The sequence below is a fragment of the Podarcis tiliguerta genome, assembly GCF_965153285.1.
Source record: "Podarcis tiliguerta genome assembly, chromosome: 1".
NCBI lineage: Eukaryota > Metazoa > Chordata > Lepidosauria > Squamata > Lacertidae > Podarcis > Podarcis tiliguerta.
Window position 1 is genome coordinate 124,816,023 of NC_139534.1, and position 25,910 is coordinate 124,841,932.

Genomic DNA, 25,910 nt, shown 5'->3' on the forward strand with positions numbered 1-25,910 from the left:
GCATTGGACTTTCCTTTCGCTTCCATGCATATCCGCAACTGAGCGTCCTTTCGGCTTTGGCCCAGCCGCTTCATCAGCTCTGGATCTACTTGTACTTGTCCTCTGCTCTTCCCCAGTAGCATGTTGGATGCCTTCCGACCTGAGGGGCTCATCTTCCAGCGTCATATCTTTTATATGCCTGTTGTCTTTGTCCATGGAGTTTTCTTGGCAAGGATACTGGAGTGGCTTGCCGGTTCCTGCTCCAGGTGGATCACGTTTGGTCAAAACTCTCCACTATGACCTGTTCATCTTGGGTGCCCTGCTCGGCATAGTTCATAGCTTCTCTGAGTTCTTCAAGCCCCTTCGCCACGGCAAGGCAGTGATCCATGAAGGGGCAAAAGCAAAGAACTGGCTGCCAAATCCCTGTTGGAAGTGTGTCCCACAGCACAGGGACCAACGACACTAAATGCCCAGCTTTTAGTAAGGCCTCTATAATGTAAAGGTGAAGGTACCCCTGACCGTTAGGTGCAGTTGCGGATGACTCTGGGGTTGCGGCGCTCATCTCGCTTTACTGGCCGAGGGAGCCGGCGTTTGTCCGTAGACAGCTTCCGGGTCATGTGGCCAGCATGACTAAGCCGCTTCTGGTGAACCAGAGCAGCGCACGGAAATGCCGTTTACCTTCCTGCCAGAGTGGTACCTATTTATCTACTTGCACTCTGACGTGCTTTCGAACTGCTAGGTTGGCAGGAGCTGGGACAGGGCAACGGGAGCTCACCCCATCGCGGGGATTCACATAGAGGAGGGAGGAAGGTTGTTTTCTGCTGCTCCAGAGAAGCGGACACGGAGCAATGGATCCAAACTACAAGAAAGAAGATTCCACCTAAACATTAGGAAGAACTTCCTGACAGTAAGAGCTGTTTGACAGTGGAATTTGCTGCCAAGGAGTGTGGTGGAGTCTCCTTCTTTGGAGGTCTTTAAGCAGAGGCTTGACAACCATATGTCAGGAGTGCTCTGATGGTGTTTCCTGCTTGGCAGGGGGTTGGACTCGATGGCCCTTGTGGTCTATTGCAACTCTATGATTCTATGATTCTATAATAAACCACTGACCTTCTGATCAGCAAGCCCTAGGCTCAGTGGTTTAGACCACAGCAACCCCACTGGATGATCTCAGTGATCAAGCTAGGATATAAGGGCTCAGGTGATGCCTGAATGCAGCACTGCATAGCTTCTGGTTAATCAGATATCAGCCTTAATACACAGTAAGATTTTGATATTTACCTCCAACTCTTGCAGCTTATTCTGAAGGCTGAAAATATCTTTCACACCGCCAGTAAAAGCAGATGCTGTTTTTTCTCTGATGGTGTTTAAACAAAGCTTCAGATTATGTCTTTCTGTGTGGTAGCTAGAGAAAAACAACAACTATCATTATCATCAACCACGAGGAATATTCATAACCCACCCTTCGTCTAAGCAGATACCAGAGCAGGGTGCAACACATAAAAATATAACGCACAATGAGAAAATTATAAAAATATAACTCTGCAAATGACAGAAGCAATGGAAAATACAGAGCAGACTAAAACATCACAGGCTAACTAAAACATACATCATGCTGGCTGGAGCTGATGGGCTTTGGTGTACAAGCATTTTGGCTACCCATGGATTAGACCATCCACCTCTTTTTCCTGGGCAAAATAGGCTCAACAATATACTGTATTTTTTGCTCTATAAGACTCACTTTTTCCCTCCGAAAAAGTACAGGGAAATGCATGTGCGTCTTATGGAGCGAATGCAGGCTGCGCAGCTATCGCTGGAGCCAGAACAGAAAGAGGGATTGCTGCTTTCACTGCGCAGCGATCCCTCTTGCTGTTCTGGCTTCTGAGATTCAGATTTTTTTTTTCTTGTTTTCCTCCTCCAAAAACTAGGTGTGTCTTGGGATCTGGTGCGTCTTATAGAGCAAAAAATACGGTATGTCAGGCATAAGAAGAATGCGCTTTTCATATGATTCTTCCTTTTTTTTTACTCATTTCAAAACACAAGCAGGCTGTGAACCAAAAAGTCAAATTAAGACGATACTGAACGCCAATTTTGTTTCATTGATTAGGAAAATACAAATTTGTTATGGTGATGATTTATTGAATTTATATACCGCCCTATAACCCGGAGGTTTCAGGGAGGTTCACAGAAAAGATCAACGTAAAAACCACAGTATATATAATCAAAATAAAAACAACAACCCAATAACACCCCCCCCCCCAAAAAAGCCACATAGGATGTTGATCAGATCAGATCAACCAAAGGCCTGGTTAAAAAGGAACATTTTTGCCTGGTGCCTAAAGAGATATAATGAAGGCACCGGGTGAACTTCCTTAGAGAGAGCATTCCACAGACGGGGAGCCACTGCAGAGAAGGCCCTGTTCTTGTGTTGCCACCCTCTCAAGGAGGAGGCACACGAAGAATGGTCTCAGAAGACCATCTCAGGGTCCACGTAGTTCATATGGAAAGAGGCGGCCCTTCAGGTATTGTGGTGATGATGCCACTTTGCTCCTAATACTTTTCGTATAAATTTATGCATTGCTGCTTCCACATTCTATATTGGGCAGTACCTCTTCTGTAATTCCTTCAGAGACAAGTCTCCATGTTTTCCAAACTTCTCTGCACTCTGAAGTTTCTTTTCTAGTTCCACGTCTCCTGGACCCTGAACAAAACATCAAAATCTCAGTTTCAATCCATAATAGCAAATTACAAACTTACATGTAATTTTATTAGAGCTTTTTCCCAGGTCGGGGGGAAGGGGGAGGAGAGACAAAACTTTCATGATACTAGACTAGAGGCTCTATTTAAAAACATAAACTCAATAAACGCAAGAGGTTTTTAAGCCGCATGGGAAATTTCTGCCAAACACTTCCACTTCCCTATTCAGAGTCCCCTACATCAGTGTTCCCCAACCTTGGGCCTCCAGCTGTTTTTGGACTACAATTCCCATCATCCTTGACCACTGGTCTTGCTAGCGAGGGATGATGGGAGTTGTAGTCCAAAAACAGCTGGAGGCCCAAGGTTGGGGAACACTGCCCTACATGAACCAAGGAACACATGGTGCTCTTGAACATGGAAGTTTTCCCATTAGTTTTAATGTAGAGGGAAGCTCTGTATGCATGAAGAAGCTGTTGTACACATGTGAGCATCTTTAATAATAATAATAATAATAATAATAATAATAGTCGCAGCCATTCTTTCTGCCCAGAATGCCCAGTAACTGCATTGTGTTGTTAGGGGAAAAGGAAAGGAAAGGGTTACCAGAAGAAGCGGTGAAGCTAAAAATACAATTTGGGGGTGGTATGGAGGGGCGAGGACCACTGTGTCACCACAGAAAAGCCCCTGAATTTTGAATAGTGATTTTTTAAAAAATTATTAATTAAATTTATACCCTGCATTTCCTCTCCAAGGAGTCCAGGGCAACAAACAGATGCACAATTTAGAAACAAAGCAAAAACACTTTAAAATTGTTAAGGCATTCTAAAAAAAGTTTCTATAACATCTAAAAAGCAGTTTCAGTACACCATTCTAAAATCAATTATAGTTAAAACATTGTTTCAATCCAATGGTTCTTCTCCTTTTCTCCCACCTAAAAAATCTGGTAGAAAGTTATCACCTGATAACTTTTTTAGTTCAGCTCTACTCACAATACATGCACATATAACATAGTATACTGCAGGTTAGGGAATGGGAAACTGCCAGCCCACCACATATTGACAGGACAACAACTCCCATTATCCCTCACCACGGCATATTGGCTGGGGCTGATGAGAGTTGAAGGCCAACAAGGTTCCACACTGCTAAGGCCAGTTTAAAAATGCTTCAAACAAATGCATATATGAAGATATAGGAAAGCAGGACTAGAGCAAACATGGGGAAATCACTGGGAAGAACAGGTCACCCAAGTTTAGGGGGGGGGCAGAATTCCTAATGGCACACGGGTGGCGCTGTGGGTTAAACCACAGAGCCTAGGACTTGCCGATCAGAAGGTCGGCGGTTCAAATCCCCGCAACGGGGTGAGCTCCCGTTGCTCGGTCCCTGCTCCTGCTAACCTAGCAGTTCGAAAGCACATCAAGTGCAAGTAGATAAATAGGTACCGCTCTGGCAGGAAGGTAAATGGCGTTTCCATGTGCTGCTGTGGTTCGCCAGAAGCGGTTTAGTCATGTTGGCCACATGACCCGGAAGCTGTACGCCGGCTCCCTTGGCCAATAAAGCGAGAGGAGCACCGCAACCCCAGAGTCGGTCACGATTGGACCTAATGGTCAGGGGTCCCTTTACCTTTACCTTATTCAACATTTGAACTTTCTGCAGCAGTAGGTGGTCTCCCCCCGAAAGTATAAATAAGAACTAGAGTGTCACTGATACTCTGGGAATTCATGCTTGCATTGCTGAACCTACTCTGATTCATTGGGAGCAAAGTGTCTCATGGGAAGCATCCCTAGGAGCATATCCAAACATCTTACCCTTTCAGTTGAAAACCCATTGCCAGGATTAAGAAATGATGTCTTCTCTCCATTGGCAGAAGCAAGGGCAAACTCTCTGGATTAAAACAACAACAACATCAACACAACATGCAAAACAAAGCAATTCCTGTATTGCAAGGGTTTAGACTAGATAGATGGCCTTTGGGATCCATTCCAACTCTACAATTCTATGATTCTATGAAATGACCATGCGCTTTTTCAGTTATTATGTTCATCAATGGTTTACAGGCCAGGCTTCAATACGCTGAAAACAATAAACTCTGAATTACATTTTTAAATCAATGTATAAAAACACAGCTACATGAAAAGTACAGTTGCCCAAAGAGCAGAAAATTTGCTTTGAGTATAGGGTGCTAAGAATAAAATATTTGATATATAATACGGTCCACACGCACGACCACTGAAAATGGAATGCGGAGTTTCCCGAAGTCCTGCAGCCAAAGTATAATTCCCTGCGCCCACCTGCAAATTAAAATTTGACATACTTGTTCATACACCCAAAAAGATTTACTTCCACTGCCAAATTACATCTGGCAGACAGTTCTGTGGTTCTTCCACCCAACAGCTGTTGTTGTTTTGGGGGGAATGAGATGGGTCAGAAGTTTCAGGACCCTGGAGAGCTCCAAATGAGCAACTTGCTCCGATGAAGAGTGGAAGCAGACTTCTTAAGCTCCTGCTCTCAGCCTCTTTCTCTTTCAGGCTCCACCCTCTTGTGACTAACTGTACAGATTCTTGAAGGGCCAACCCGCTCATCTCCAGATCAGCACTTCTCCTCCATTCCTTGGTGAGCTCCTGGTGGGGGCATTTGGTTCCTGGGGCTCAGCGTAAGGTGCCCTGAGGATCCATGCTGTGACAGATCCAGGAGATTTTTCCTGGGACTCGTGTTCCTTGGCCTCAGCTGGTCTAGCTCCTTTGCTGGAAAGTCTGCAGCCTCTGACCCACCCAGGGTCTTATAATAATAATAATAATAATAATAATAATAATAATAATAATATATTATTTGTACCCCGCCCATCTAGCTGGGTTTCCCCAGCCACTCTGGGCGGCTTCCAACAAAGATGAAAAATACACTAAAATGTCACATATTAAAAACTTCCCTGAACAGGGCTGCTTTCAAATGTCTTGACTGCTTGACTGCTGCTGGACCCTGGCATCATGAAGGATAATGCATATAAAAGCGAAGAAGGACCTGCCTTCTGTGGATTACCTGTTAGGTGTTTGCAACTGAACACAATCATCTGGGAAGCCCCCACGAAGCAGTACCAAAGTACCCATTGGCAATACCCACCCCCTCTAGTATGCCACAACTGCAGCTAGAATTTTGTTAGCTAAGAATTGGAAAACACAAGAAGTCCCAACAGTGGGGGAATGGCAGATGAAGATGATGGACTTTTCGGAGCTAGCCGACCTGACTAGAAGAGTCCGCGACCAGAAGGAGGAGGAGTACCAGGAGTAATGGATGAAATTCAAAGACTATTTAGCTAAATATGCTAAGATAACTTAATTGGAAAAAACTTGCAAATACCAGATAGGCCTAGGATTTAAATATGTGATGTTAGAGAATAATATCTTTAAAGTTAAAATGAAAAGGTTGAAAGATGTTAAGTGATTAAGTTAATTTTATGAGAAAATTGGTTTTGGAAAACTGTTACAATGAAATATACTGAAATTCAACTGGGGGGATTTGAGGAAGTCACTTAACAATGTTACTAAGATTGGATTAAGTACAGTTAAGATGTATGTATGTATGTATGTATGTATGTATGTATGTGTTTAAAAATTCTGGAAAATCAATAAAAAAAAATAGGGGGGGGGAAATGCTCACCCTCTCTTGGGTGAATGGCTATCAGCTGCCATAGACAACAGCTCGCTGTGAACACCCAAAATCTGCCTCTGAAGCTCTTCCTTCTTCCGCTCATATTCTACAACCGGGGTCTTTTTCTCAGCCTGCTTTTCTTCCTCCGTCATGTTCTTGCTCATGGTTTTCAGGGCTTGCAAGGAAGTGTGTAGCTCGCCCAGGACACCTTGCTGAGAAAATATCGCCTAAACAGATAGAGGAATACAAAAATCACACTTTTCGATGATTTGTCAAGACACGCTTCTTTACTCAGAGTTTGGATTGGGTGGGTGCCTACCTTCTCCCTGCATTAAGACACACTGCTGCAACTGGCCTCTGTCACTTTCCCCTAAGCTGTTTTGTGGTTTCGTTTCATGATTCTGCGACTTGTTCTGATGGCGACATTTCTGTAACCCACCCTGGGACCATTCAGTGAAGGGAGGGCTATAAGTACTAAAACAAAACAAAACTGCCTGCAGCAGTTTCTTAACCCACATCTTGAGAATCAAAGAGAGAATAATCTAGTCGTACCTTGGAAGTCGAAAGGAATCCGTTCCGGAAGTCTGTTTGACTTCCAAAGCATTCGAAAACCAAAGTGTGGCTGCTGACTGGATGCAGGAAGCTCCTGCAGCCAATCAGAAGCCCCACTGGACATTCGGCCAGTGGCGTAGCGTGGGTTGTCAGCACCCAGGGCAAGGCAAGTAATTTGCGCCCCCTAACCCGTGGATTTGCGCCCCCTAACCCTAACCCCCAGATGTTGCGCCCGGTGCGGCCAGCCCCCCCACACTACGCCACTGCATTCGGCTTCCAAAAATCGTTTGAAAACCGGAACGTTCATTCCGGGTTTTGACCGTTCAGGAGCCGATTTGTTTGGGAGCCAAGGCGTTCAAGATCCAAGGTACAACTGTATTGGTTTTATGCAATACCTCATGTTCTGCAATGAGCCCCTTCGTCTTTCCCGCCTTGAGCAGCTTCTTTTCTTTATTTATTTGCTTGTTGAGTTTTGAAAAGGCATTGTTCAGCTTCCCTCGTTCGATTTCCATTTTTAATTCAACATAGGATACGATTTCACAGCGAACTGCCTGCAGATTATGGGATACATGTTCAGAAATGACGGTAACCAACAAAACAAGCAGGTTAAGAGGGGTATTTGGGAGAGGATATGGTGGAGACAAGACAGGTTCTACCCTAACCATCTTCCAGGGAAATCAATTTATTGTTTTTATATCCCAGTTTTCCTCCCCCAAGGCGATCAAGAAGAAGAAGAGGAGTTTGGATTTGATATCCCGCTTTATCACTACCCGAAGGAGTCTCAAAGCGGCCAACAATCTCCTTTCCCTTCCTCCCCCACAACAAACACTCTGTGAGTGGGGCTGAGAGACTTCAGAGAAGTGTGACTAGCCCAAGGTCACCCAGCAGCTGCATGTGGAGGAGCGGGGAAGTGAACCCGGTTCACCAGATTACGAGTCTATTGCTCTTAACCAGTACACCACACTGGCATGCATGGTTTCCCCCCTACTCACTTAATCCCTGTGAGGTAGTTTAGGCTGAGAGGCCTAAAGGTCACCCAGTGAATTTCCTGGTAAGTGGGGAACTGAACCCTGGTCTCCCAGGTCCAACAGTTTAATCACCAGACTGGCTCTCTAATCTCTCAGTCCTAGAGGACAGATAGGACTGAGAATACAAAGACTCACAAAAGTCCAGTGCACATTTAGCCAGTGCATGGAGGACAGAGTGGGACCAGGCCTACGAGGTCCACACAACGACACCCGTGGCCATCCTGTGAGGTTTATAATCAGCCTCAATCTTGAACCCGGGTCTCCCTGGACCAAGCTGATAACTAGCTCCCACATCATACCAGCTCCATCAAAAAGGCCTTTAGAGCATCACACCTAACAAAAAAATATCCCCAAGTGGCTTCTCTGTGATTAAAAGGACTCTTGGTCTCCCAGGTACATTTTCTCACCTGCCATCTCTCGCGGACGTCTTTGCTCTTTTCCTCCACCGCTGCCTTTTCACAAGCGGGCAAAATGTCTTTCAATTGTTCTGCTGCTCTCAAAAACTTGCGGAGGATGTTGGTATCCAAGATGCTAAAAGCTTCCTGCAAGAAGGGGAAGGCAGGGGGATATAGCCTAAGATTATAGAATAATAATAAAAACACACTACCTGTCTAAAAATAGATGAGTGCCATGCCGGGGGGAGCCAAAGTGTCAGTCCGTCAGTCAGACACCTGTCAGTCCGTCTGGGTAGCCAATGGTCAGGGATGGTGGGACTGGTAGCCTGGCCTCTTGAAGGGGCCCCTTTCCAAGCTGGCAGTATTACAGAGCTATACAGAGCTGTGCTTGGATTGAATGGCAAAGGAACTGATTTTGAAGGAGTTCATTGAGCCCAATGCTGGGGGACAAAGAGCCCAATCTTACTCAGCAACACTGTTTGTGGCCTGTTCCCCAAGCCCAACATCACCAAAGAGCATATTCAGGCAATGAACTCCTACTACAGTTCTCTAACATGGAAGGCGCCATTTTAATTTCGCTTCCACAGAGCCCTCAACTTAGCATGGACCCAGAGCATTGTGGGAGGCAAGTTAAAATGGCGCCTCCAAGCTACCTAGTGCTGATAAAAATGTTAGTTCACTAAGGCCCACTCATTTAAGGAGGCTTTGCCCTACCTTGTTTACCGCTTGAGACAACAAGGCCATCACTACTACAACTAGGGTTAGAGAAGAATTTTGCCTGGCCTGTATTTTTAATTGGACCAACCAAATTCACACCTCCTGGATCAGAACGCAATTACGCTTTCAGATTTTGCCCTTTTCCAAATTTTGTGATACATGCCAAAATGCATTTTAATAATGTGTATTTTGGAACAAAATGCTTTTAGAAATGCGTACGTTGAGATAAAATACATAATTAAATACAGCATTTTGTACAGATTTTTTTTTCAACGGATGCATTCATGTGGAAACAGAATACAACAGACTTATAAACAAACACGCGTGAAACTGACATGAACTGGAAAGGATCCATCTCCATCCATCCCTAAACACAGGATGAATTATGCAGTAATCAGTAACGGTTTGCCTCACCTCATGTTTCAAAACTGGTCCCTCGGGCCTGCTCTTTTGGCCAAGGATTTGCATAGCTTTTAAAATAGATGCTTCAAGCTCCTTGTGAGCATCTTCAAAATTTAGCTTAACCTCTTCTTCTGATAAAGACTCGTCCGGAGATAGTGAACCAGCATCAAGAGTCTAGGAAATAAAAAAAGGCGGGAAAAGAGGAAAACAAGAACTTTTATTCACATTTTCCAGTAAAAAAATGTTTTTTGAGGAAACTGTCTTTCCAGATACGTTAAGGCAGCGATGATTTGCTCACTCCCTTAATAGTCAAGGCCCAAAAGCTTCTTCTGTTGATGTGATCTCTGCAAGGGTTTAAACCCACTTCAAAAAGAAAATAGATTGGGATACAGGGCAGCATCCTGTAAAAAGGCTGGCTGAGTTCAGATGCATATGGAGGCTACGCGTAGCCTGGGTTCAGGATCACACACCCCTGTCTCACTGATTTGATGAACCTCTCCTGAAACTGGGTTTAGTGGAATCCATGGACTGGCCATAGGTTCGCAATGGGCCTAGAAACTTGAATGTGTTTAGGCCTGAACCACATTATCATAAGAGCATAAGAACTGCCCTGCTGGTTCAGACCAAGGGACCACCATGCTCACCAATTTGCTGGCATAGTACCTGTAATGGTTCTAGGGGTTGCTCGTGTGTAAGTTGCCTTTACTCCTGGCTAGGTTGCCTGGTTGAACCCTTTCTGTCTGGACAGCCTCAAGTTTCGTGGCTGCCTCAGTCGCTGGCAGAATCCGTCAGTGGGCGTTTCTTAAACCTCTTCCAGCATAGAAGCTGTTTGACACCCAGTCTCCTCCCCCTTTGCCTGCGCGGAAGTTTTCTGCGCAAAGTGGGTGTGGGCAACGGAGTACTCGTGCCCTCTCCGCTGGTCTCCTGCGAAGAGTCCTGGAGCCACCTCTCCGATTCCCCCATCTGCCCCCCTTCTCCACTGGTGTTACGCTGATCTCCTTCCCCAGCGGATGGGCTACCTCTCTCCCTACTGGGACCCTCTCCGCCATCCCTCTGGAGCCTCCTCTCCGCCGCCCGCTCCGATGGCAGTTCCCTGACAATACCCAACCAAATCCCTACGGAGAATCCACAAAGAGTACACGAGAGCAACAGTACTTCTCATGTGCTCTAGTGACTGGCATAACACCTAAGAACTTGAAAGGTGTGTTTAGAAATCATGACTTGGAGCCACGAGCAACTTCAGAGGTCAAGCCTAAACCCATCTGCCACTGCAGCATCAATGCAAACGTATCTGTGGGGCCCAAAAGCAGGACTGGTCTGCCCAGAAGATGGAGGGGACCCCACTTTCCCTCTCCCGTTGTCCACAGCCACTGCACATTCATAGACTTTTGAACCACCGAACTGGAAAAACAAGAACAAGCTCAGAACCTCCTCTGAGCTGTCCACTGCAGGGTCCTCTGGTTCTGCTGTTGTGGGAGAATCCATTTTTCCATTACTGCCAGCTGCCAGTTTCACCTCTTCTTCCTCTTGCATTCCCAGCAATCTCATCTCCTAGGGACATCAAAGGTCATTTGTTATAACCCCCCAATTATTCAATTTCTACCAAACACCAATTAATGACTGGTGTTATCACTAATTCTGATAAAAATTAAAATCCTAGGTTGAGTCTCACCCTAAAATTTATCAGAACATTTGATTCTGTTTTATTTGTTTAGGTCTTAATGGAGACCATGGTTTTCTCTCCAAAACTGGTGTCAAATTAGTATAGCAAGGGAGAAGTGGGGAACTGCCAGATATTGCTGAACTACAACTCCCATCAGCCCTAACAAGTGTGGCCAATGGCCAGGGGTGATGGGAGTTGTAGTTCAGCAAAAACTTCTGGAGGGCATCAAAGATTTACAGAAGATTGGGAAAAGTTTGTCCAATATATGCAAAAACTGAGTGATAATAAAATTACGTTTGTAAGCTTTAAGGAAGCTCTGAGGGGAAAGGGTTAAAAGGGCAGAAATGTGTAAAAAGTAACAATAGGAAGGAATGGCAGACAAATTGAGGGAAGTAAAAAAAGAAGAAGATGTAATTAAGATGTATGGAATGTATAAATTTGCTTTTGTATCTGAAAATTAATAAAAATATAATATTTAAAAAAAAAAAACTTCTGGAGGGCAAAAGGATCCCCACGGCTGCCTTAAAAAGAACTATCATATTAAGAACGTTCACTGTTCTTATCTTGTATGAGTTTGGACCTTCCATGGGACTGTCACAGATAAACTGTAGCTTTGTGCACATCAAGGTTCTTGACTAATTTACAAAAAAAAATCTGCTAAGGATTAGCACCTCGTGCACCTGAGAAAGTGTGCTCTGGTCCATGAAAACCTATGTTACAATAAATCTGCTAGCCTAAATATTCCATGTTGCATTTTTATGCTTAACGATACCATAAAGCTAACAGCAACTCCACAAGGCTTTTAAAAAATATCTGCGACAACTCACAAACTGTGTTTTCTTTATAAGCTTTGCCCATTTTCTGTTCAGTTTCTTCAGCTCACTGGAAACGGCTGAACCCACTTCCTCGTTGCAGGATTCGATCAAAAAGTTCCCTGCTTCGTTGACAGATCCGTGCCGGGAGTTCCAGGCAGCCAACACTTCTGTGGGAACCTAGTACACAACACAACGCAACGCAAGACAGTAAGCCCACATCTCACACGCATTTGTTGTGGGCGATTTCAGCCACACACACTTGGCTACATCTCCCGATACCAGCCTCTCTCTCTTCCTCTCTTCCGACTTTCCACAAACATGCGTCTTCCCTGGACAAGTCCCGCTCAGCAAGGTGGCTTTGGGAGTGGCAGAAATGGTTTCGCAAGAACTCACAAGGCAATCCAACTGCCTGCGAGATCTCTCAGGAGCATACCCCCTGCTCCACCTGCCAATCGTGCCCTCACCGTGATCAACTCCCACCCGGAAACCTATGTCCCCACTGTGAAAGGACGTGTGGATCCAGAATTGGCCTCCATAGTCACTTACGGACTCACTGTTAAAACAATGTTTATGGAAGACAATCTTACTCGACTACAAGTGATCGCCAAAGAAGAAGAACCTTGCAGGGTTCACCAAACAGGACTTGCCTGGGAAGAAAGGCAGAGAGCTTGAAAGATCCTTTGGGGCCAGGTCTACTTGTGGCTTCCAGATTTCCTCCAACCTCTGAGCCTTCCCCTTAGTAAAGGTAAAGGGACCTCTGACCATTAGGTCCAGTTGTGACCGACTCTGGGGTTGCGACGCTCATCTCGCTTTATTGGCCGAGGGAGCCGGCGTACAGCTTCCGGGTCATGTGGCCAGCATGACTAAGCTGCTTCTGGCGAACCAGAGAAGCACATGGAAACGCCGTTTACCTTGCCGCCAGAGCGGTACCTATTTATCTACTTGCACTTTGACGTGCTTTCAAACTGCTAGGTTGGCAGAAGCAGGGACCGAGCAATGGGAGCTCACCCCGTCGCGGGGATTCGAACCGCCGATCTTTTGATCGGCAAGCCCTAGGCTCTGTGGTTTAAGCCACAGTGCCACCCACGTCCCTGTGAGCCTTCCCCTTACCAGCTACCTTATAGAACACAGCTGGCTAACCTTGGAGCGGCTCCCATAGAGTTGGACTTAAACACATTTCCCACCTACAGCTCAGAAGGCAATTTTTGTGTATACATGTGAGCCTTTGAACCAAACCCCTGCGTATAACGTTGAGTTGGCTGTCCGTCACATCTGGCGCTCACAATACTTCCCCAACCAATCGACCGTAAGAGTCAGGAAGAAATGCAAACATACATTCGGAGGGTGCTTTTTCCGCGTGTCTTCCAGCCAAGCCTGCAGCAAGTGGATGTTCTCCGTATAGGTGTCCCAGGACAACAAAATCTTCCGCAAGGTTGCGTTCACGTTGTCAATGTACTCGTTGCATCTGGAAACCTGAGATTCTACCATCTTAAATAATTTACTTGCATCCTCGGGATCGGTTCCTATAATGTTAAATAACGATGCTGTCATTACCTATTGCTACAGTACTTGCAGGGCTGCTTTTGCCCAGATACGCCAACTCGACTGCTTCAATCTGCAGAACTGGCACATAATAACTGTTGCATAATATTTGTTCCAAAATCGATTTTTGGAACTTTGGAACTGCCTGCCTATTGACAGCAGGCAGGGGCCTTGGGTGTGCTTTTTTCGAGAATTGCTTACTTTTTTTTTCTTTTTAGGCAAGCTTATCCAGACATGTAGAAGGAACTTGTGCTTTATTTTTTAGCTATTGTTGATTTTAACCATCGAGACTGGTTCTGACCCTGGTTCATTAGAAGAAGAAGAAGAAGAAGAAGAAGAAGAAGAAGAAGAAGTAGTAGTAGTAGTAGTTTGGATTTGATATCCCACCTTTCACTCCCCTTCAGGAGTCTCAAAGCGGTTAACATTCTCCTTTCCCTTCCTCCCCCACAACAAACACTCTGTGAGGTGAGTGTGGCTGAGAGACTTCAAAGAAGTGTGACTGGCCCAAGGTCACCCAGCAGCTGCATGTGGAGGAGCGGGGAAGCGAACCCGGTTCACCAGATTATGAGTCCACCGCTCTTAACCAGTACACCACACTGGCTCATTATCACAAAATGACACGATGTGAGTCACCATTATGCCTTTTTACAGATGGGAGAAGTAAAAATGGAAGAGAGCAACTTGCCAAAGCCAGGATCTGCTCAGTGAATACTCGGGCTAAGATTTCAACAACCCAAGATGATAGGAGTCTAGATAGAAGCGCATTTACGCTTTTGAGGTCTTACCCAGATTAGAAGTGGTCGTGATCTTGTTCTGTTTCTCTTTGCATACTCGAAATGTGGTTTCCAGTTGACTAAGAAATCCTTTTTCTTCAATAAAACCCTGCCCACACAAACAAACAAAAAATAAGCAAAAAGATGGATTAATTTGAAAAATGCTTTCTGGTACAGAGATTTGGAGATGATCGAGTTTGAGATTTAAAAAATAAACAATTTTATCTCTTTTTAAAAATTTATTGAAGCGCACCTTACTGGCTCAATTATTTTGTGCTGCATCTTCTTTGGGTAATTGCTTTTTCAATGCAGAGGGAGAGTTTGGAGGATTGCCTGTTAATTGTCACCTTTGTTTGTTGATTATTATTACATGGATTGTTATACATTTTACAGATACTGCTGCATTTGTACATATGCCACGATGGAAATCAGTGAAATAAAATAAGAGAATAATGAAATATTTTGGTTCCTAGTTGGAAGGAAAATCCAACTAGAAACCAAAATATTTTCGTATTGGTTTGGCATCCCCTCGCTCTTCTCTATCAAATCACCTATTTTATGCATTACAACGGTCAGGTTGAGTCTTATCATCATGAAGGGTGCGGTATTTATACCCCACCTCAGACATGTCAGTCATGTGGGCTTCCTGCCTAAAAGCTACAGTGACTGATATATAAACAGTTATGTGCTTTCAACGCTTGCTAAAAACAAAACAAAACTTGTTTTCCCAGGATTCTGCTGACCACTGATAGCAGCGGTCACTTCATTCTCGGTGAGACTGCGGCTGTTTCTAAAGCTCTGAGGCAGAGGTGAGACCCTTTCCTCAGCCCAAGCACCGCATTCCCTTCCGGACAATCTCCTGAGGCCCATGTGCCAGTGATGGCTGTGGCCAAAGCCAAAAGTACCTGCAGCAGACCATGTAAATTTTACCTTTCTGCGGGAGACAAGTTCTGACACACACAGACTCACTCGCCCCTCCCTTATCCTCCCTCAAAATAAGCAACAGGCATTATCAGAATCCAGGAACAGATTTCAGCTAGGCAAAAATTCTTGGGTGTAAGGAAGGTCTCTGGAATGTAATTTTGAGGGGTTCCGACAGCAAGGCCTAAGCGGGCATGTTTGGCCCCGAAGCCTGAAGTTCTCTACCCCTGCTTCAGGTAGGTAGGTAGGTAGGTAGGTAGGTAAAAGGAAGTGTAAAAATATTTTAGTTACAGGTAAGTAGCTGTGTTGGTCTGCCGTAGTTGAAACAAAATAAAAAATTTCCTTCCAGTAGCACCTTAGAGACCAACTAAATTTGTTATTGGCATGAGCTTTCGTGTGGTTATTGGTATGAGCTTTTGTGTGCATGCACACTTCTTCAGATACACCTTGGGTTACATACGCTTCAGGTTACATACGCTTCCGGTTACACACTCCGCTAACCCAGAAATATTACCTCGGGTTAAGAAATTTGCTTCAGGATGAGAACAGAAATCGTGCCGTGGCGGCGCAGTGGCAGCAGGAGGCCCCATTAGCTAAAGTGGTTCCTCAGGTTAAGAACGGACCTCCGGAACGAATTAAGTACGTAACCAGAGGTACCACTGTACACTGAAACAGAAGTCACCAGACCCTTATATATAGTGAGAGGGTGGGGAGGGGTATTACTCAGAAGGGTGGTGGGAATGGGTGATAAGTAGCTGTCTTATTACGAAAGAATTTCAGAAATAGACTGGGAAGAGAAGCTGCTGAATTGCAACTTATTACCAAACTTAAATCCATGGAGAAACCTGGTCTGAACAGAGGCATTGGATTCCTATCTCATTATACATGATAAAGCTATTTTTGGTGCTGGAGGAGACTCTTGAGAGTCCCAGGGACTGCAAGAAGATCAAACACATCCATTCTTAAGGAAATCAGCCCTGAGTGCTCACTGGAAGGACAGATCCTGAAGCTGAGGCTCAAATACTTTGGCCACCTCATGAGAAGAGAAGACTCCCTGGAAAAGACCCTGATGCGGGGAAAGATTGAGGGCACAAGAAGAAGGGGACGACAGAGGACGAGATGGTTAGACAGTGTTCTCGAAGCTACAAACTTGAGTCAGACCAAACTGTGGGAGGCAGTGGAAGACAGGAGTGCCTGGCGTGCTCTGGTCCATGGGGTCATGAAGAGTCGGACACGACTGAATGACTAAACAACAACAACAACAAAGCTATTTTTAGCCATCTCACCCCTTGCTTTTTCCTGTAAGATCAATTGCAGTCGTTAACAGTCGTCAGCAGGTTTACCACACCTATCAGCCAGTCACCCATCTCCCACCACCCTTCTGAGTAATACCCCTCCCCACCCTCTCATTATATATAAGGGTCTGGTGACTTCTGTTTCAGTGTATCTGAAGAAGTGTGCATGCACACGAAAGCTCATACCAATAACAAACTTAGTTGGTCTCTAAGGTGCTACTGGAAGGAAATTTTTTATTTTTAAAAAAATATTTTAAATCAGAGAGGAGGGCCACTTTGGGCCAGGGCAGCAGATCTGAAAGCAGCCAGCCCACCTGCCAAATCACATGATGTTTCACGATATCAGGCCATCTGATGATGTCAGGTACAGAGAAACTTCAAGCCACAGCTCCAGAGGGTGAATAGGATTCTTCCTTTGCAGCTGCAGCTTGAATTTAGTGCCCCCTTAAGGCTCTCATGATTCCCTCTGTGCAGCCACAGCTTCAATTTGGTACTTTTTGAATTCAAACCATGGTTGCAATTCTAGAAAGCTTTTATACCCTTATAGGACAAATCCATTCAAAGCTCTGGCAGGTGTCACCGGTGGTTTGATTCAAGGTGCTGAGGAGAGAGCCACACACCCCCACATCACCCCTCAATAAATGCTTTGGCACATCAAATTGCTGTCAGGGTTTAAACCTTGCAAAAAATTGCCTAGACTTCCTTCTTGGAGGAGGGAATATGGTTGTTTCCCCCGCATCCAGCCTTCTGATAACAAATTGCAGTTTTGCAGTGACATCTGCTGGATGCCCAGACCACATCATAATGATGCCTGCAAAAAAACCTTTTTGCTTAGGCAGCCGTACCCAGACACAAAATTTTGTTATGTATACTTGTTCTTAAATTCTGTTGATTTATCTGTATTTGAATAATTTTTATTATGTCTACTGCTTTCAAACTTAGTTAATTTAAGTGGTGCTTTCATACACACACACTTTATGTACACCATTTAGAGGTTTATTTGTTTTATTAAGCAGGCTACACATTTTGTCAAATAAATAAATGTGCCGTTTTTATTCCAGCCTGAAAGCTGCTGAATTCGACAACTGCGGCTTCACACCAAAAAGCTGGGCAGTTGCACTATTCAATGGGCATAGAGCACTTCTTAGCCCCATTTTGCAGATGAAGGCAGGGAAGGACTGAGGCTTAGCGTTTTTGAATGGGAGGACATCCTGATTCGTGCCACAATCTCTTGGCCGCTGTTCTACAAAACTAGCCAGCCAGCAAATGGAAACAGCTTATGATGCTTACATTCCAATCTGACAGCAGCGATTCCACATTCTCTTTGCTCCCATGCTTGATGTGCCAGATGTTAAGCTTAGATACCAGTTCCTTCAAGATAGCCGAGCAAAACAATTGGTGGTACTCCACAAGATTGCTGAAATCTGCAAGCTGGATGCTGCTGAACCTGAAAGGAAACCCAACACCCTGATTAAGAATGAAGCCAAAAACGGCAAATGTGACCAGCACCATGCAAGAGATGCTCCATTCGTGAGCACCTCAAAAAGTCTGGGTGCCATTTTTTTGTGCCTGGCAGACACTTGAGGATGACTGAAATGTTTGTGCTTTGAAGCCTCAAACTATTTGTTAAGGATAGATGATACGTTAAGGAGCTTAACAATAAAGAGTCAAATGTTTTGAAAACTGAAGTATAGCACCAATATTTTCATTGTCAACAACAAAGTAAACATGTATTAACAATTTCTGCTAAGAATGTGATATTAACAATGTGCCATTTACGTGAATTGCGTATTCATTCACGCTTATCAAAATAATAAGTAAAAAGTGTTGCTGACCCCCCAGGAGTGGCGACTAGACATTCTGTTATGGCGCCCACAACCACGTCCCTGAAGCCATTTGGCTCCTAGCTTTTCTATCCCAGTGTCTAACACTGATAGGAATGCGCAATTATATTAACGGGTGGATAACCACAGAGCCTAGGGCTTGCCGATCAGAAGGTCAGCAGTTCGAATCCCCGCGACGGGGTGAGCTCCCGTTGCTCGGTCCCTGCTCCTGCCAACCTGGCAGTTCGAAAGCACGTCAAAGTGCAAGGAGATAAATAGGTACCGCTTCGACGGGAAGGTAAACGCCGTTTCCGTGCGCTGCTCTGGTTTGCCAGAAGCGGCTTAGTCATGCTGGCCACATGACCCGGAAAAACTGTCTGCAGACAAACGGTGGCTTCTTCGGCGTATAGAGCGAGATGAGTGCGCAACCCCAGAGTCGTCTGTGACTGGACTTGACGGTGAGGGGTCCCTTTACCTTTACCTTTTAAAGCTGTTCTGCATTTATCTGCGAGGCTGGGGAACAGTTATGTTGAATGGCCCGCAGAAAAGTGAAATGCGGACGTCATGGTGCTACCCCATGGTAGAGGCTCCTGCCTTGCATAAGAATATAAGAAGAGGCAGCTGGATCAGGCCAATGGCCCACATGGTCCAGAGTCCTATCCTCACAGTGGCCAACCAGACGCCTGCAAGCAGTGGCGTAGCATGGGTTGTCAGCACCCGGGGCAAGGCAAGTAATTTGCGCCCCCTAACCCGGGGCAAGGCAAGTAATTTGCGCCCCCCTCCCCCGCTGCACTGTCCCTCCCCCAGATAGTCCCTCGCTCTCTCTCCACACCGCCCCGCACCCCTGGCACCCTCCCCTCCACAGTGGGCGGCGACCCGGCGGCTTGGATCGGATTCGCACAGCCAGCACTGCAGTGAGAGAGAGTGAGTGAGCCAGGTAGGGGCGGAGAGCTACGAGTGCGAGCGCGCTCCCCCCAGATGTTGCGCCCGGTGCGGCCGGGCCCCCCTGCACCCCCCACGCTACGCCACTGCCTGCAAGAGATTCTCAAGCACAAGAGCCCTCTCTCCTTCTGTGGTTTCCAGCAACTCAAATTCAGTAGCATGACTGCCTCCAGCCATGGGGACAAAGCACAGTGACAATGTCACCTCTTACTTGCCTCTTCTCTAAACTAAAATGTCCGAATGAGGAAGGCCCCAGATCCCTGGCACACAGAGCCAGTGTGGTGTAGTGGTTAAGAGCGGTAGTCTTGTAATCTGGTGAACCGGGTTCGCATCTCCGCTCCTCCACATGCAGCTGCTGGGTGACCTTGGGCCAGTCACACTTCTGTGAAGTCTCTCAGCCTCACTCACCTCACAGAGTGTTTGTTGTGGGGGAGGAAGGGAAAGGAGAATGTTATCCGCTTTGAGACTCCTGAAGGGGAGTGAAAGGCGGGGTATGAAATCCAAACTCTTCTTCTTCTGAACAAGGCTGGGAATTGTTTCCTATTTGAAACCCTGGAGAGACACCACTGGTTTGGATAGAGTACGTTTATAACTCTATCTTTCCTCCAAGGAAAAGGGCCATATATGCTTCTCTCTCTCCCCAACTAACAACCCTGTGAGGCAGTACAGGCTGAGAGAAAGTGACTGGCCCAAGGTCACCCAATGGGATTCATGGAGGAGGGAGGATTTGAACCCAGGTCCTAGTCCGACACTGTAACCACTACATGGCACACTGGTTCTTCAGCTGAACACAGCCAGTGGCGTAGCGTGGGGGGTGCAGAGGGGGCCGGCCGCACCGGGCGCAACATCTGGGGGGGGGCGCACTCGCGCTCGCAGCTCTCTGCCCCTACCTGGCTCACTCACTCTCTCTCACTGCAGTGCTGGCTGTGCGAATCTGATCCGAGTCGCCGGGTCGCTGCCCACTGTGGAGGGGAGGGTGCCAGGCGTGCGGTGCGGTGCGGAGAGAGAGCGAGGGACTATCTGGGGGAGGGACAGTGCAGCGGGGGGGGGGGCAAATTACTTGCCTTGCCCCGGGTGCTGACAACCCACGCTACGCCACTGAACACAGCCACCTAGGCTGATAAGAGGAATCTGATAGTGACAAACCTTCTTCTCATCTCTTCCAGTTTCTGCGGTGGCACCAGTGGCATGCCTGCCTCATCTCTGTTCTCAAAGGACTGCAGCATCTCCAGGTGTTCTTCGAAATGGTTCATCACGCTCTGAAAGAAGAAGCATGGCTCCATTCACATATTTCACACCATCACAGGGGGAAACAGCCATGTGCTGCAGCCAGCTCTTCCCAGAGTTAATTTGACACTGGATTCCCCATGCTTGGCGTAGACCAGTGTTTCCCAAACTTGGGTCTCCACCTGCTTTTGGAGTTCCCATCCAAACAATCAGTTCCCATCATCCCTGACCACTGGTCCTGATAGCTAGGGATGATGGGAGTTGTAGTCCAAAAACAGGTGGCAACCTAAGTTTGGGAAACTATAAGGCAGCTTCCTATGTTCCAACGTTGTTGCTTTTTAATGAATTTCTGCTTGTCGAGTGTGAGCATTACAATGGAAAAGGCATGGCAAACCACACTGTAGCTGCAGAATCATGGAAGGTGCAAACCAGTACTACTTCTGTGTACCTGTGTTTGTGTAGCAAAGCTGAGCATATTTTTTTTCAATTTTATACTTTTCAACAATTTTACAATCATTTTAATATTTCAAAACTCGACTTCCTTCCCCCTCTTTCTGCGGTTTCTTAAATTTATTTTTTAATATTTTCTACATGAGCAGATGTATTTTTAAAAATCCTGGGGTGTTTTTTTTCTGTAACCAACCTGGGTGGACCTCATTTTTCCTTCTAGGGCAGCCATGGCTTCACAGTGGTCTTGGGAATCTGGTAGATCTTCCGCCAGCTGGCGTTCCACCTCTTGCAACCAGGACTCAATTGCATCTAGAGGTGGAGGCAATAAACCGTCCAGCTTTGCTTTCCATTCATTCATCTAGGAAGGCAAAACACAGGTGTACACAAAAGTTCTGTATTTGTTTTACACACATACACACAAGTTCAAGCTAACAAACAAACTAGGCTATTAAACCAGGTGGGTCTGCTCCATCCTCAGTGCACAGGTAGAAGCGTCTAGGAAGGCTCACGTGTCGTCACGCTTACAAAATGTGTGAGATGCAGACAATCCTGCAGAACCCAGAATACGTCAGTTTTATTGCTGAAATGATTTTTGGCAGGGGCAACCACTCAAATTTAGGGGGAAGGGAAGCATTTGGGGACCATTAGGATCACCTGCAGGTGGCACTGTGGGTTAAACCACTGAGCCTAGAGCTTGCCGATCAAAAGGTCAGCAGTTTGAATCCCCGCGATGGGGTGAGCTCCCGTTGCTCGGTCCCAGTTCCTGCCAACCTAGCCATTTGAAAGCACGCCAGTGCAAGTAGATAGATAGGTACCGCTCCGGCAGGAAGGTAAATGGCATTTCCGTGCACTGCTCTGGATTCACCAGAAGCGGCTTAGTCATGCTGGGCACATGACCCGGAAAAACTGTCTTCGGACAAACGCCGGCTCCCTCGGCCAGTAAAGCGAGATGAGTGCCACAACCCCAGAGTCGTTCATGACTGGACTTAATTGTCAGGGGTCCCTTTATCTTGACCTAGGATCACCTGCTGGCCTGAAGCATATAACCCAAAAATCTACCAGTACTGGCATGGTGGTAGATGCACGGTCTGACTGGCTGTGTCCTACGAGGAAAGGCTGAAGGGACTGAGTGTTTTGGGCCTGGAAGTGAGAAGCATGGGATGGAGAGAGAACACTCTTCAAATCCCTGAAGGGCTGTCACACATAAGAGGGCAAATGCCTCTGTTGCCACAGAGGGCAATAATAATAATAATAATAATAATAATAATAATAATAATAATAATAAATTTTATTTATATCCTGCCCTCCCCAGCCGAAGCCAGGCTCAGGGCGGCTAACAACAACAAAACAGTACAAAAGTACAGCACAAACAACACTCTAAAATCATTCATTATAAAATTAATTAATTCAAGCCACTGGCAACCATTGGGCCAGAGCTCTGCGAAGATTGCCGAGGGAGGGAGTCAGGCTGTGCCCTGGCCAAAGGCCTGGTGGAACAGTTCTGTCTTGCAGCCCCACGTAGAGCGAGTTACAATAATCCACTCTGGAGGTGACCGTCGCATGGATCACAGTGGCTAGGTCAGGGCGAGAGAGGTAAGGAGCCAACTGCTTAGCTTGGCGGAGATGGAAAAATGCCGCCTTTGTTGTAGCTGCAATCTGCGCCTCCATGGAAAGGGAGGTGTCGAAGATTACACCCAAACTCTTAACGGACGGTGCTGGCACTAATTGCGCCCCCGTAAGAGATGGGAGTTGCCCCCCCAATCCCATATCGTCCCATCCCAGCCAGAGGACCTCTGTCTTCGAAGGATTTAGCTTCAACCGGCTCCCACGTAACCATCCAGCCACAGCTGATGGCAGAACTGCATCCCATGGGCTCTACGTTACAGGTGGACAGACTTCAGTTGAACACTAGGAAGAACCGCCTTGATGGTAAGAGCGATTCAGCAATGGAACCCACTGCCAAGAGGGATTGTGGGCTCTTCCTTTGCTGAAGAGTGTGGAGAAGCAGAGAAGTCATCTCTTGGGGATTTCTAGGTCTGAACGTCTTGCATGGAGTCTTGGGCTAGCTTAGGGGCAGGGAACCTGAGAGCTGCATTGCCTTAGGAGCAACCTTCCATGGGGCACATGCTACTGGTGTGGCCACAAGCAATAGTGGGTGGGCCAGGCAGAAGGAAGAGATTTCTGCACATGCGTCTCCCCATCAGGCAAGCAAAGGTCCTCATCACAATTGGAGACATTCCAGTTAAGCCAAAGGACATGAGAAGGACATGGAGCAGGGCCAGTGAGAGGTGGGGGGGTCTGGGAAGAGTCCCAAGGGCCAGATGGAAAGGCCTGGAGGGCCACATTCAGCCTCCAGACTCAACAGGCAACAGCGTCCCCTCAATCTCTAGAATGCTGTGATGCCCTATTTGCACCATGCCTGGAAAGCGCAAAGAAGCATTTCCTAGCCCATCCCACCCTCCCAGACGTGAGCAAAAGACCTTCCCATCGGCAGCATAAACCGCAGCTGCCTCAAAAATATTTCCAATGACCTGAGAGGTTAGGCTGTCCCATGCATCTTTCATCTTTAGATAATCTCCGCTCGTCTCCGATGCTTTTCTTTTAGATGTCAACAAGGACTGAAAGGCCTTTTTCTCTGTGTTAAATGATTCCATAAATGATAACATCTCCTAGGGATAATTAATAAAAAGAAAAGAGATTCACTTTCAGAAACTTTTAAAGCAGGATTAAATCAATAGATGGAGGATAGAGCTATCAACAGCTATTAGCTATAATAGTAATAGTAATTTATTATTTGTACCCTGCCCATCTGGCTGGGTTTCCCCAGCCACTCTGCGCGGCTTCCAAGATTAAAAATACATTAAAGTGTCACACATTAAAAGCTTCCCTAAACAGGGCTGCCTTCAGATGTCTTCTAAATGTCAGGTAGTTGTTTATCTCTTTGACATCTGGTGGGAGGACGTTCCGCAGGGCAGGTGCCACTACCGAGAAGCCCCTCTGTCTGGTTCTCTGTAGCTTAGCTTCTCGCAGTGAGGGAACCACCAGAAGGCCCTCAGCGCTGGACCTCAGTGTCCAGGCTGGGCGATGGGGGTGGATAATAGTCAAGAGTTTAAGAACAGCCCTGCTTGGGCAGGTCAATGGCCCATCTTAGTCCAGCATCCTGTTCTCACACTAGCCAACCAGTTGTCTATAAGAAGCTAACAAGTGGAAACTGAGCACAACAGCTCTCTCCCTTCTTGAGTTCCAGCAACTTGTATTCAAAAGCATACGGACGCTGACATTCTGTTGTGCTCAAGCCCTGCTTGTGTGCTTTCTTGTACTCCTGATTCCAACTCCTTAGTCTTTTCTTCTCCCAAAGATATCCCACAAGACAGCGTAGGTTTAGGACCAATTTCCCTTCTCCTCCCGATCTGCTCCAATACTAGGCAGACAATGCTAAGCTAGATGAAACAGGGCTCTGGCGCAGTTTCCTATGTTCCTATGATGGCCACTAGATGGCTTGAAAAAAGGGGACGCAAGAAATTAACACAAAAGGCTATCAATGCCTACAGTGGCTCATGGAACCTCCAGATTCCATGCCACCTACGCTGCCAAAGGCAGAATGCCTCTGAATACCAGTTGCCAAGAATCACAGGCTGGCAGAGTGCCACTGCTCTCATGTCCAACTTGCAGGCTTCCCACACACATCTGTTTGGCCAGTGTGTGGACAGGGAGGGGCTTCTGGCTTGATGCAGCAGGCTCATCTTATGCTATTGGAGTGCAATCATGGGTGAGACGTGGGAGGCGCTGTGGTCTAAATCACAGAGACTTTTAGGCTTGCCAGTCAGAAGATCAGTGGTTCGAATCCCTGTGACCGAGTGAGCTCCCACTGCTCTGTCCCAGCTCTTGCCAAGCTAGCAGTTCGAAAGCACACCAGTGCAAGTAGATAAATAGGTACTGCTGCAGCGGGAAGGTAAACAGCGTTTCTGTGAGCTCTGGTTTCTATCACGGTGTTCCATAGTGTCAGAAGCGGTTTAGTCATGCTGGCCACATGACCCGGAAAAGCTGTCTGTGGACAAATGTCAGCTCCCTCGGCTTGAAAGCAAGATGAGCGCCACAACCCCATAGTCGCCTTAAAGGTACCCCTGCCCGTACGGGCCAGTCTTGACAGACTCTAGGGTTGTGCGCCCATCTCACTCAAAGAGGCCGGGGGCCAGCGCTGTCCAAAGACACTTCCGGGTCACGTGGCCAGCGTGACATCGCTGCTCTGGCAAGCCAGAGCCGCACACGGAAACGCCGTTTACCTTCCCGCTAGTAAGCGGTCCCTATTTATCTACTTGCACCCAGGGGTGCTTTCGAACTGCTAGGTTGGCAGACGCTGGGACCGAACAACGGGAGCGCACCCCGCCGCGGGGATTCGAACCGCCGACCTTTCGATCGGCAAGCCCTAGGTGCTGAGGCTTTAACCCACAGCGCCACCCGCGTCGCCTTAGGGTGTTCTTATGTTCTTATCAACGGCAACTAGTCGCAGTGGCCCTGTGGTACCTCCAGAATCAGATGCATTATGCGTCTGGATACCAGAACATGGGGGAAATGAGTGGGACAGCTCCTGCTTGCCTGCTTCCCAGGGGGATCTGTTTGGCCACTGTGGGAAAAGGATGCTGGACCAAGTGGAGAACAGTCTGGTTCAGCAGGACTCTTCTCCTGTTAGCATAAAGCTATGCTTATATTTCCCACGACTAACGAGCCCCTTGGAGATTTCTGACTCTGCTGTGAATGATGGATAGGCTGCAGTATTTGTCAGTCTGTTTGATCGTTTTGTTTAATATGTTTGTGGTTCTCCCCTCGGTGTTCTGAATTTGTTTCCCGGTTTCTAAATTGTGTTATTCATTCCAATGCAGTGGTACCTCGGGTTACATATGCTTCAGGTTACATACGCTTCAGGTTACAGACTCCGCTAACCCAGAAATAGTACCTCGGGTTAAGAACTTTGCTTCAGGATGAGAACAGAAATCGTGCTCTGGCAGTGCAGCGGCAGCAGGAGGCCCCATTAACTAAAGTGGTGCTTCAG

General features: G+C 46.7%; 1 protein-coding gene across 1 annotated transcript in view; it reads right to left on the minus strand.

Moving 5' to 3' along the window:
- Positions 1-25,910, minus strand: part of SYNE2 (spectrin repeat containing nuclear envelope protein 2) — a 256,839-nt gene that overhangs the window by 183,517 nt on the left and 47,412 nt on the right. The window contains exons 11-25 of the mRNA XM_083432892.1: positions 23,392-23,529; positions 21,054-21,218; positions 20,330-20,442; positions 17,709-17,865; positions 14,215-14,311; positions 13,223-13,410; positions 11,900-12,064; positions 10,838-10,960; positions 9,422-9,583; positions 8,303-8,437; positions 7,263-7,418; positions 6,325-6,542; positions 4,479-4,554; positions 2,586-2,677; positions 1,258-1,381 (exon numbers count right to left, since the gene is read on the minus strand). Of these exons, the coding sequence (XP_083289018.1) occupies positions 1,258-1,381; positions 2,586-2,677; positions 4,479-4,554; positions 6,325-6,542; positions 7,263-7,418; positions 8,303-8,437; positions 9,422-9,583; positions 10,838-10,960; positions 11,900-12,064; positions 13,223-13,410; positions 14,215-14,311; positions 17,709-17,865; positions 20,330-20,442; positions 21,054-21,218; positions 23,392-23,529 (2,109 nt within the window). The remainder of the gene's footprint in view (positions 1-1,257; positions 1,382-2,585; positions 2,678-4,478; positions 4,555-6,324; positions 6,543-7,262; positions 7,419-8,302; positions 8,438-9,421; positions 9,584-10,837; positions 10,961-11,899; positions 12,065-13,222; positions 13,411-14,214; positions 14,312-17,708; positions 17,866-20,329; positions 20,443-21,053; positions 21,219-23,391; positions 23,530-25,910) is intronic.